The sequence below is a fragment of the Bactrocera dorsalis genome, chromosome 2 (assembly GCF_023373825.1).
Source record: "Bactrocera dorsalis isolate Fly_Bdor chromosome 2, ASM2337382v1, whole genome shotgun sequence".
Taxonomy (NCBI): Eukaryota; Metazoa; Arthropoda; class Insecta; order Diptera; family Tephritidae; genus Bactrocera; species Bactrocera dorsalis.
Window position 1 is genome coordinate 85673736 of NC_064304.1, and position 12195 is coordinate 85685930.

General features: G+C 38.9%; 2 protein-coding genes across 2 annotated transcripts; one reads left to right on the top strand and one right to left on the bottom strand.

The window, feature by feature from the left end:
* The first annotated feature begins 844 nt into the window (after nt 1-844).
* LOC105222698 (polycystic kidney disease 2-like 1 protein) lies at nt 845-3702 on the top strand. Its single transcript, XM_049449187.1, has 2 exons — nt 845-3180; nt 3296-3702. The coding sequence occupies exon 1, from the start codon at nt 954-956 to the stop codon at nt 3084-3086; it is 2133 nt and encodes a 710-aa protein (XP_049305144.1). The 5' UTR covers nt 845-953; the 3' UTR covers nt 3087-3180; nt 3296-3702.
* A 26-nt stretch (nt 3703-3728) lies between these two features.
* On the bottom strand, nt 3729-7672 carry LOC105222699 (protein lingerer). The gene is made up of 3 exons (XM_011200124.4): nt 6808-7672; nt 5313-5347; nt 3729-5248 (listed from the first exon to the last, which is right to left on the bottom strand). The coding sequence occupies exons 1-3, from the start codon at nt 6830-6832 to the stop codon at nt 4070-4072; spliced, it is 1239 nt and encodes a 412-aa protein (XP_011198426.2). The 5' UTR covers nt 6833-7672; the 3' UTR covers nt 3729-4069.
* Between the last annotated feature and the right edge of the window lie 4523 nt (nt 7673-12195).

Below are 12195 nucleotides of genomic sequence, written 5' to 3' on the forward strand. Positions count from 1 at the left end.
GAAATATTTTGTTCCAGAATTTTTGGACAAAAACAGTATAACAGCGAAGTCCTAGCTTCCATATTCGCCAGACATGGCTCCATATAACTTTTTCCTATTTCCAAAAATAAAGAGAACCTTAAAGATTTGTCGTTTTACAATATATGTATATGAAAAGCTATGAAATAGTTAAAGGTTATCCAAAATATCGAGTTTGAGAAGTGTGTCGATGATAAGAAGAGACGTTTTCGACATTTTTCAAGCATAAATCGGCCGATACTCTTGCTATTTCACGTTCAATATTCGTACGAAGTTCATCAATCGTCCACATTCACCAAACTTGGTTTTCAATAAATCGCTTGTGACATTCGCTGTGTGGCTTGTGTCGCCGTTCTGTTGGAACCACATATTGCCCAAGTCCATATCATTCAATTTGGGCCAAAAATAGTTGGTTCTCATTGAGCGGTAGCGCCAATTTGATCTTGTCAAGATGTAAGTCAAGATCTTTTCACAAAATTCGCCACAACGACTTTACAGAGATGCCCACCGCTTAAGAACGACGTGTGAGAGACTAATTTGGTAAGGGAACATTTTGTACTGTACCTGTGGATTAAAATTTTTCCACTAGATGCTCAATTGTTGATCTGACAGGACAACAACATTATTGTAGACGAATGAATAAACATTTTCTTCAAAACATGAAAATTCCTCATATACTATATATATTACCATGTAAGAAATCGATAATATGTATAAACGTAAGCGAATTCAGAGTGTAGAAAATTCCAAGTTTTTACATATGCATGTAAGTAACTTAAAGAATGAGTGACATAAAATATTTATTTGACATTACACATACGTTCGCACGCAGTTAAAATTCTTTGCAACTTTGAAAATTTTTGTTCTTAAAATCAAAATAAAAACGATTTTATCGAAGAAACAACAGTTTGAAAGCATTGACCTGCTACTACAACATGCAAGCGCAGCGTAAAATGTATATTCTCTTCGGAGTGTCCATCTTCATTGTGGTGTGGTGTCTGATTCTCATCATTTGTCTCTCCGGTTTTTCGCATGAGTCACGCAAGTTTCGCGCGATACTCTTTGTTATTGTTGTCGTGGTACTCTTTCATTGCCTTATCGGTGACTTTATAAAATTTCTCGGATACGCGTGCTACTCGGCATTGCGTAAGAAACCCGCTGTGCAAGAGGGTCCTGACGTAGGTCGCTCTTCGATCACCTACAATTACGATGAGGATGCACTTGTGCGCTTACAGTTAGCCAGCCACGAGGCTGCAATGTACACAACTCCTTCGCATTATAACGAGTCGCTGAATCTCAAATACAAACAAATCATTAACGAGCTGCGACTGTATGGATTGTATTTCGTATTGCTGTTGCTCTTAGTGGTGGGTTCACGCAACTTTCAAGCTTATTACAACACGGATACGCTAAAAACGGTGCTGCAAGAAAAACGTTTGGACGCGATCGGACTATATTATGTGAATACTTTAGATGATATATACGAATATATACGACGCATTGTAATTGAAGCTTTCAACCAGGGACACGACTACAACGAGAAGGTGATAGAGGAGCCTGGCTGGATACAATATAATATCGCCAAGCTGTTAAGCGTAGTGCGCCTGCGGCAAGTGCGACGCGAAGAGCCGTACATTGGTTTGAGTACACCAGATTTCGATGATAAAAATTTCATGCCCCGTTGGCAGCTGCCTTACGAGCAGTTACACTATATCTCTAAGTACATACATACTTACGGACCTTGGTTAGCGGCACAAATGGATTGGAGTATGTTTACGCCCAGTTATCATCAGGGCAAGTTGCACACGTACGCCGAGAATAATGGTTATGCAACATTTCTATCACGCGATCTAAACAATAGCCTCAAAATACTGGATTATCTGGAGAAAGCCCATTGGTTTGATGCGCGCACCGCCGGCGTTTTCATCGACTTCACGCTCTACAATGCCGATTCGAATTTATTTAGCGTCTGCACAATTTTGTTGGAGTACACACCGTTCGGAAATGTGCTCTCTCATGTTGATGTCCAGAGCGTTGGGCTGTTGTTAAATGTGGACAATTTGCCTGCCATGTTCTTGATCACATTTCTGCTCTACCTTTTTACATTGATTTATTTCCTCAAGCACCTGGTTTTGAATTTACTGTACAAGACGAAAATGTCCGCTTCGCCATGGAATTGTGTGGACGGTGTTATAGTTCTACTGAATATATTTATCATCATTTTGATTATTGTACGTGAGGTTAAAGTGTCAACGTTGATGTCAGAATTCGAGGAGTCGATGAAACTGGAATTTATAGATTTCCGTGTGCCGGCAAGTATTGACAATTTAGCAAATTTGGCCATTGGATTTCTCATTTGTCTGACCACCGTACGTTTGTGGAAGGTGTTTCAGTTCGCCAAACCATTTCGTGTCTTCACACGCACCCTGTATCGTGCGCGTTGGGCACTACTCACACTTCTGGTAATCATCGTCATTTGGTTATTCGCTTTCGGCATCAGTTCGTACATAATAAATGGCAATGACACCGAAAATTTTACACATCTCTTGAAGAGCTTCACCGCCTCGATGAGTTACTCATTTGGTTTCAGCAGCACAGTTAGTCCGTATGATCTTGGCTATGGTGGACTCACACTTGGCTTCATTTTGTATGCTTTGTTAATGTTCGTCATTGCCATTGTTCTGCTCAATCTGTTCATTACGCTGATCTGTGACTTTTTTTCGGAAAACAAAAGTACACCGGAGGATGATGAGGCGAGAGAGTTGAGTTTTTGGCAATTTCTCAGAGTTGAATATGGCGGTTGTGGGCGCTGGTGTAAGCATTCGTTGTGCAGTTGTTGTGTAAAGCGTATTTACAATCCAGAGAAAGGAGATGTTAAGGAAGGCATTGAGAAGTCTGTGCTGAAAACAGAGAAAAACTTAAAGAAACGTAAACTGGCAGGCCGTGAAGACAAAGGTCCTCCTTACGGGCGCCAATTAAGAGATCTCAATCAAGTTCGTGCAATGGCGCGAAAATTTAGCGCACAGGTGGCACTATTACGACGATACCAACGTTGGCAGCAGTATTAACCATAACTTTTAAATTTGTTATCACATACTCAGTATTAGTTTGAAGTGTAACAATAAAAATTATGGAATATACATTTACGATGTTTCTTCTGAGGTGAGGAACATTTATTCAACTAAGTCTGCTCAGGTAGCCGCTCTTCTTAAATAATAATAGCTGCTTGGATCCGCTCTGTTGTCTCAAAACGTTTGCCTTTCATCGGTCTTTTCAGGCAAGGAAAAAAAATCCGGGAGGCCACATCTGGGCTGCAGGACGGCTGCGAAAGCGTTGGGATGCCGGCCTGTTCACAAGAAAAGCGGTGTAAGTCGAGGCGGGTCGTTGTGCAACTTCTAATCGGTTGCAATGTCTTGTCGGACCCGGTTGACCCTTCGTTTGAGTCTCTTAAGGATGGACGTTTCGGAGACAACTGACCAGCCACTCGTTCGTTAGCTAGGAACGCCCTCTACCCAATCCAGTCGGTGCGAGTCGGTGCAAAGTTCTACCTGTTGAATAACTGTTTATTTTCACAAAATAATTAAAGAAATGAAAATGTTCTGTAGATTCAATAGCAAGTATTATCTCGAATTCTCGACCTTTCGAGCGAGAAGGATCACATGCTTACTCCATTCCATATGAAATTCTAAAAGCCGTTTAAAATGTATTTTTATGAATACTTTATTTTGTAAAAAATATGTAAAATCGTTCTAGTATTTATATTATTAATGAAGCGAACTAAAGGTAGAAAACCGTAGAAGTTGAGCGAAAACAGGCATGCCTTTGAAGAGAATAGTGTGTTGAAGTATTAAGTATGAGCTGGATGGGATAATGAATACCTAATTACTATTATATAAATGGGTCAATGTATAAGTGATTAAACTAAGGTGTACAACCTAAACCGTAGTACGGATGGATGAGAGTAAGGACAGCATAAGCCGGGTACAGATGCCAGTGGTCTTTAATATTACAGAAAGTTGATTTTTATATACTACTCGATAAAAGCGTAGATTTAGGGACGTCGCTGCTGTTGCGATGGTGGCAAATATTCACGATTGCTATTTGCGTTAGCGTTGCTACCGCCTGCCGGCACACTGCCACCGCCGCCGCCGACACCAACACCACCGGGTCCATACGTAGACTGCGCGACTGCAATCGGTGCAACGGCAGTATTGAAGGCCTGCCCGCCGGCTGGCGAGCCAGTAGGAAAGCGACCAGTATTTGCATTGTAGCCCGCGGTCGATGGCACTGGTGTCACTGTGCTAGGGATCGTGCCGAAAGCGGTGGGACGTAAATTGGCAGCACCGAAAATACCACCAGCAGAGGGCAATGTAGCGCTTGTAGCACGTAAGCTGCTGCTACCAGCTGCGCCTGGATAACTGGCCGATTGACGTGCTCCTAATGCTGCGCCACCCCCAGTCCCGCTGTAAGCGCCAGCAGTGCGTTGTTCGCTACCATAATCGTATATGTAAGCATTGTTGGCATATAGAGCAGGCGCCGTTCCGCATTCAAATTGATTCCACCACACGCACACGAGGGTCTCCTGACTAAAGATCGTGCCATTCGGACAGAGAAACGAGTAGGTGCGATTGAGAGCGCAAATGTGAAATACTTGGCACTGCGCTTCAACGTCCGAGTAATAACCAGGCAGTTGCTGTGCGCAATCGAAATTGGTTTGCGGCACCTCCGCATATATGGGATAATCAACGGCTGGTACACCTGGTATGGCGGAATAATCACCTTCGCCACTATAGTCCACATCGTTAAGTCCGGAAACGCGTGGTGTATTACCGTATGCCGACTGACCGCTTGTAATACTCGTCAGACCACCGCCGAATACGCCTCCACCACCGCCGCGTTGCTGTGGCGCCAAAATAGGACGCTTACCCGCGTTGAAACCACTGCCAGTTTGCAATGTCGCAGCGTTTCCACCACCTGTATACGGACCTTGTCCAGTGGCACCTAACGCTGACGGCTGCGTCCCGAAGCCGGAGAAAGGTGCAGTCGCAGCGCCGCCAGTGCCGCCATAAGCTGTGCCAGCGGTGGACGGGAAACCCAAAGGCGAAGTCGGAGTGGCGGCCAAGGCGTTGCTGCCGACGGGCACTATCGGACGCAAGACATTCGAGCTGCCAACCCCGCCACCAGCAGCGTTCGCAATTTCAGGGCGTGCGTAGTTGTAACCACTTTGCGCCTGTGAGGAATAAAAAAAAAGTAAATCAAATGTGTCCTTAAAGTAGCGCAAAAATGAGACTCACCTGGGCACACGTGCTGAATAGAAAAAGCGAAATTCCTGAAATGATGCGAAAGAGAGTCTATTATAACAAGTAAAATGAAAATGCACAACACACATAAGGTGATACATATGCACAAATTTGTATATGTTTCGGCCACTGCAGTGCGAAATGAATTAAAGACGTCCGCTGCTGCAAATCAAAATGCTGCGGTCAAAGCGCGGCGCTGGCCCAGTTTTTTAAGGCCAAGAGCATGCCCCTAGCAGGCGCTGCACGTGATTACAATCTTTTGTGGCCAATTTAAATGCGAACATTTATCATTGGTTGTGGCGGCACCGACTTTAGCTGCATTTAGCTTGTATTGGCCGTAGTTATATATGCGCGTAAGTATGCCAACACTTTTTGCTCTTAAAGCACTTGAAGTTTGAGTATGTTCTTTGTAGGCAGGTATATTCACATGTGAGTGCAACTGAAGTCAGTAACTTTGTAAGATTGTGGAACTGCATACCAATATTGGATATATAAATGTGCACTTCGTATTAAAGCCGCACGTGCCACACTCACCGCATTTGCTTTTTTTCATTTTTGCTTTGCTGCCGGCTTGATGCGTATAGCCCGCTTCCGCTGTTGGTGGCGCGGGCAGCGAATGACCCTGATTTCTTAAACCATTACCGTTTGCAAATATTCATCTTCGTACTGCTGTATACGCCTATACATACTTTTGCATTTGTTCTTTATGCGTTTCGATAATTTTTCAAACTTCGTGGTATTTTCAAACTATCTTTAAAAATAAAACAACGTCGTGTTAGTGACACCATTTGTGATTCAAGAAAGGTTGTACTGATTTTTCATCAATATTAAAGGGTCTTAGACCTTTTTACAACTTTTTATGGTGAAGTTTATTGATTCGAATATTTATTATATTTTGTACAAAGATAGAATTTAGTTTCAGTTCCTGAGATATTTTAGCAAACTTAGTTTTATAGGCATATAAAGTGCTATTAATGCATGCTATTATGTCTTTTTGGCTTTAATAGCAATTTATCAAGGTTAAAAAGAAAAAGTTTTGTTAATATTTTTTTTTAATTTTTTTACAAAATGAGTTTAATATTAATATATTCAAATTAAATTTACAGTCACTGTGAAAGTGGTTTCTGTTTCAATTTTATAAGTGTTTTTGGCAGAATAAATGCGAAACTTGTACTGATCAGTTAGTGGGTTTGAGGAATAACATCCCTGCAGCGACATTTAAATTGAATGACTTAAACTAAAGTAAGGTTATATTTACAAAATTTCGTTTTTAAAATCCTTCGCCTAATTTAGAAGTTTAACTGAATATTATACGAAAAAGTGAAGGGTTTTCGTGCACCAAACCTTCATGCAATATCCGCATAAACTGGTTTATGATTTTAGCGTCTGCACAACTTTGATTTAATCACAGTAAACTAAAGTTTGAAAAACCTCAAAGCAAGCGTCAGTTCATTACAAGTATTTAGTTTAAATTTTTACTCTCACTTACCTAAGTAATTAAATATTTTCAACATATTCGCCACGTTTCTGAAGCAGTGAAGCAACCCAAAATTTATTTTCAGAGTAAGTAACTTTCAAAGAATTTTATTTATTTTATTTATATTTTTTTAATATTTTAAGTCAATTCTATTCACTCATATACAACCGAACGAACACTGTTAACTTTCACACTTTACCACACGGCGTATACGCAACTATTATTTGTCTGGTCAATATGAAATGTTTGAACACCAGCCAACCGATCGACCAACTGACATTGCATTTGTGTGCATGGCTCTCCGAGTTGCAGCCCTTTTTATACCATCAAATACATTTTTGCCGCTTACAACTGCTCATCTCATCCACCAACAGTTTGTTGGAGCGCTAGCGCTGTAGTCTCCACAGAGAAGCCTCATAAGATTGGAGCTGGAAATAGCATAAAATTCCACAGCAAACTATACAAATTCTATTTCCATTCTAATTGTGTAGAAAGAACACTCAACTGTTATACAATTCGTTAGTTGGCACTACAACTGATTGATTACATTGGTGTTTATTGTTTTTCGCCACATTGTTCGTTATGCAGTTGCAGTTGTTGGTGTGTTTTGCATTCCGCTGACTGTTTGTTGCATCTTTGTCGAATTTACGATATGTGATTTTTTATCAATCCCCTGGGCACACGGCTGCAAGCATAACTATACAGGCATATGTATTTGTATGTATGTGCATAAGCTTCAACTCGTTGCTTCTCGGTTTTGTGACGTCGCTAACAACTTGTTCATAATTTTTGCTCATTTACTTTTCGCCTTTTTCTTCGTGTTTTCATTTGAATGTAGATTTATTACCGTGGATAATCCTATTGTTTCTGTGGTAGTCCGACCCGGCCCATTAATTGAATTTAGTTAATCAATTGCGTGGTTGCCATATGGTACGTTTTTCTTGTGCCAACTTTTGTTTGGAAAGTACCGGGCGGGAGGATAATAAGCAACTGGTTGTGTTATGTAATTTGAAAAGTGTAACGCATGTGTCCTAAAAGAAGTTCTGTGCCATAGGCATACATTTCTGATACCAAACAACATCCGGATTACATAAATATCTATTTTTTTAAACACATCTGTCATACGGATGACCGATATATGACATATGGGACGTAGATCCAAAGACTGACAATACCGAGTATAAAATTCATTCGAGGAACATAAATAATCTATTACGGTATTTGGGGGTTGTGTGAAAAACATTTTGTCCGGGGTAAGCTCCTAAGCTACTGAACCGCTCTTCGTAAGACCTAGCATACTATGTTCTGTTATATCAAATTTAAAAGATGGGGTAGTTTATATATGAATTATAAAAGTCAAAACAATTAATTAATAAAAAATGTATTTTTAAACATATGTAAGTTCGTTTTCAAAATTAAAAAAAAAATATGTATTCTTATTACTATTAATATAATTTTGACTAAAATGATAAAGAAAAAATATATATAATAAATAAATAATATTTTCATTAATATGGTTTTAGGACAAATGGAAGTTAAGGACCGGTTTTGTCCATTTTTGGAAGGCTTGCTAAATACCAGCGCACATTTAATAAAGAATTTATATAAGACAATCCAAAAACACTTGATTAATGTGGGTTTAATTTAAACCATGTGGCAACAATTGTTTCTCAGTTCCACAGTTCATTTGAGTAGAAATATATGTATTTGGCTTTTGATACAAATTGCAAACCACTGACATATTTTTGCTGATTATATTTATTATATAAAGCAGTTGACATAGTCACGTAATTCAAGGTCAGATGGTATCCTTGTGGTATATAACTCTCCTGTTGAGTTTCTTAACCATGGTAGCCTCAATGTGTTGCTGACCTCTAAATGGCTTTTGTATTTATGCGACCTTCCAGAATTTTTGCACTTTAACAAATCAAGGAAATGTCAATGTCTTTGCTGTGAAAATATTTTTAAAATAATTGGTCGATTGGTTCGTGGTTCACTCAGTGCGCGATTAAAGAATTATTCAGTAGTTTTGTGCTTTTATTGGATGAGGGTAAAATATGTTCAACAAATTTTCAATTACAGTAAGATATTTTTAATATTATCAACTGATTTGTATAATAAGTACTATTTTGACATTTTTAGAAAATATGTATTCACTAATATAATACTAAAAACCTTGCAAATACTTCTGCAGATTCATACTAGTACGCAGCTTAAATATGTCATTCAGCTTCTTTTATCGCATGACATTTTACGCGCAATACTTTCATCTTTAGCGTGCTCAGATTTTTAGTCTTCAATGACGTGCAACAACTATTAATAAACATAAACAACCTACAGTATATTACTGACTTCGCAATGAAATTTCCTTGGTTATACTCTTAAAAGAGTATTTTTCAACGCTCGTCTGTCCGTATTAATTTTGCGGGGATACCAAATTCATACATCGCGGCATAAAGGTAGCTCCTTTTCGTGCTGCCAAAAGCAGCTTTGAAATCGACGTAGAGGTGGTCTGTGTCTTTCAAGGGTCTTTTCCAAGATTTGGCGCATACTGACTATCTGGTCAGTTGTTGATTTGCCAGGCCTAAAGCCACACTGATAAGGTCAGTTTGTTTATGGTGGGCTTTAATCTTTCACACAAAACGCTGAATAGAACTTTATACGCGATGTTGAGGAGGCTTATCCCATGGTAGTTGGCCATCTACATCGATTGGGGACTCGAGTTTTCCTGAAAAAGGAGCTTGAAATGCCGCCCCATAGTTCCCTTATACCGAGCTGCTCATGATTGATCTGGTTGGTGGCTTTTCGATCCGGAGACAGCCAGGTTGATGAATTTTTCTATGCTGGAAGCTAGTACTACAGTTAACCATATTTCGGGCTACGGTGAAGTCGATCAGCCTCAACCGATTTGGAGATGTTTCATCGTTCATGCTAAATTTATCGACCCTTGTGCCAAAGATACCTTCTTTGCTAACACACATTAAAGTCGTCAAACACGATTTTGACATTTTGATGATGATGTAGATGGCTACAATATGTCGTTAATCAAAAACTACTAACGGATATAACTTAGCCACAAACTGAGATACAAAACTGTAATTTAGTACGGAGCTTCGAAGAGTTTAGGGACATTTGCAATTTAAATTTTGTAACCCCGCCTCCCCCTCCCCCCCATAGCAACAAAGTTAAAAGCTCCAACAAAGATTCGGAAAGGCTTCGTAGGAACCAATATTGAAGGAAAAAAATGGGCGTAGGTGCGAGGTGCTACGAAATTAGATGAAATTATATACCTTTGGAATGATTGATAAATTTTAACCAAACTTGCGGTATAATTTAATCGAGTATTTTTGTGTAACTTTTACTTTACGGTATATATCAGACATCAATAAAATATTCGAATATAGGTAGGTCATAAAGCCTTCAAGGTAGTCACCCTCAAATCTAAAAACTTTCAAAATTAATGCTAATGCCATTAGCCATATACTCAATATAAAGGTTTTCGTTCTTCCTGTTAGTTCTTTAGAATACAAGTATATTATAGTTATCGGTCAATAAAAAAGGTCTTAGAGAAATTAAATGAAAGTACAATATCGGATATACTATTTTTTAATGACCAAATTGAGTTTAAATGGTCCCCAGCTGTCACATTTAACCTGTAACGATTTTTGTTACCCGAGCAAACTGTATATCGAATATGTCAGTCCTTGTGTGTTCGAAAAATATTTTCTCGAGCATACAAAAGTTAATGCAAGCAGCCTAGATTTTCCTACATCCTCAATAATAGCGGGTTTTTTAATAAGAGCACCACAAAAGTTTTTTTTGAATATAATATAACAAAATTGGTTTGGTATATCAATGAAATTCTTTATTTTATGAAAGTACATTCGTACGTACTCCATGAGTCACCCTTGCATTCCGATAAAATTACGGTTTGATACGGTTTACGGGCCGTCATCGTCATTGGGCCATACTTCTGATGATCAAGCTCAAGCTATCGCTCAATGGTAACCAAATATTTTTGGCCCAAATTGAATGATATGGACTTGGACAATATGTTGATCCAACAGGCCATCGCCACAAGCCACACAGCGGATATCACAATCACCGCCTCGGCCGTGGGATTTGACGCCGTTAGAATATCTCCTGTGGGGCTACGTCAAGTCTATGGTCTATAATGAACTCCGTACGAATATGGAACGTGAAATTGCAGCAGTATCGCTCGGCTGAAAAACTTTCGAAAATTGAGTTCAGCGTCTAGACTTCTGTAAGCGTGCCCATGATGGCCATTCAAAAGAAATCGAGTTCCATACATAATGGCATCGAGTGTACTTTGGCAGGAATAAAGAATTTCATTGGGATTCATTTTTTCTTTTTTTACTTTTGTGGCGGTCTTATTGAAAAACCCGTTATTGCTTGAAATATGGATTGAACATACTATAAATTGAAATTTGAGATATTTACAAAATCGACAAAGTTAAGAAGCTAGTGAAAAAAATCAACATTTATTTTTGAGTAATTGCTATTTTATATTTTTTCAGTTTTGCTACTTCTGGATATTCGACATTCGAACTAATCAAGAATCCATCATTCCATTCAAGTGATCCTAGGGGAAGAAATTATGGCGACAAGGGCATGGTCTTTTTCCGTCTTTACTTCATCCTACCTCCTTAAGTTATGGTCGAGTTTCGAGTTTAAAATTTAAAAAGTCGGATGAAGACCTCAGATACAGAACACAAGTATCCGAATGTTTATTGCTAATTTTTTACCGAAAATATGTTTCTGAAGATGACCATTGAAGTGTTAATGGTATGTCTGTATGCCAAAATGGGGTTGAATCGGATCAATACTTTCCTTAACTCCCGTATACCTAAGGTGAAGGTTTACAGACTTCCGGGTGACGGCATATGGCATATACGAGTATCGGCCAATATGTGAGTTATCTTAATGAAGTATAGAAAGCGTGTTTTCTTGTTAAAAATGGAGAAAACATACTTTAGCCCCTCATGTAACTAATATCGGGATTTTCAAACATCCGCTTGACGTTACTCCTTATATATTTATTGGTGATGGTATGTCAGGTACCTTACTGAAACTCAGAGTGCATCGGTTTCTTTTAATAAAATGGTGAAATAACAAAATTATCTATGCTAAAGTACCCTATTTTCCATATACCTAATTCGAGATTTTCTATCTTCTGTTTGCTTTATTCTTTATATCGCTCAAAATGTGAATTTAAGGTATATTCTTGTATATACTATCTACGTAATTAACCCAACTTCCATTCTAACATGCCTAATATGTATATAGGTATATTATCAATAGTATTTTTATAAAACCCAGACCTTTCTCTGCCTTCAGTGTACTCTATATAATGATCTATGACTTTAAGCCTGTCTTTAA

What these genes read in the sequence shown, in the direction of transcription:
- LOC105222698 (XM_049449187.1), top strand. Translation starts at nt 954, where the DNA reads ATGCAAGCGCAGCGTAAAATGTATATTCTCTTCGGAGTGTCCATCTTC.
- LOC105222699 (XM_011200124.4), bottom strand. Translation starts at nt 6,832, where the DNA reads ATGTTGAAAATATTTAATTACTTAG. An exon ending in GAAAATATTTAATTACTTAG is followed by an intron (nt 5,348 to 6,807) that starts GTAAGTGAGAGT and finishes GCATCATTTCAG; the next exon opens with GAATTTCGCTTTTTCTATTC. An exon ending in TATTCAGCACGTGTGCCCAG is followed by an intron (nt 5,249 to 5,312) that starts GTGAGTCTCATT and finishes TATTCCTCACAG; the next exon opens with GCGCAAAGTGGTTACAACTA.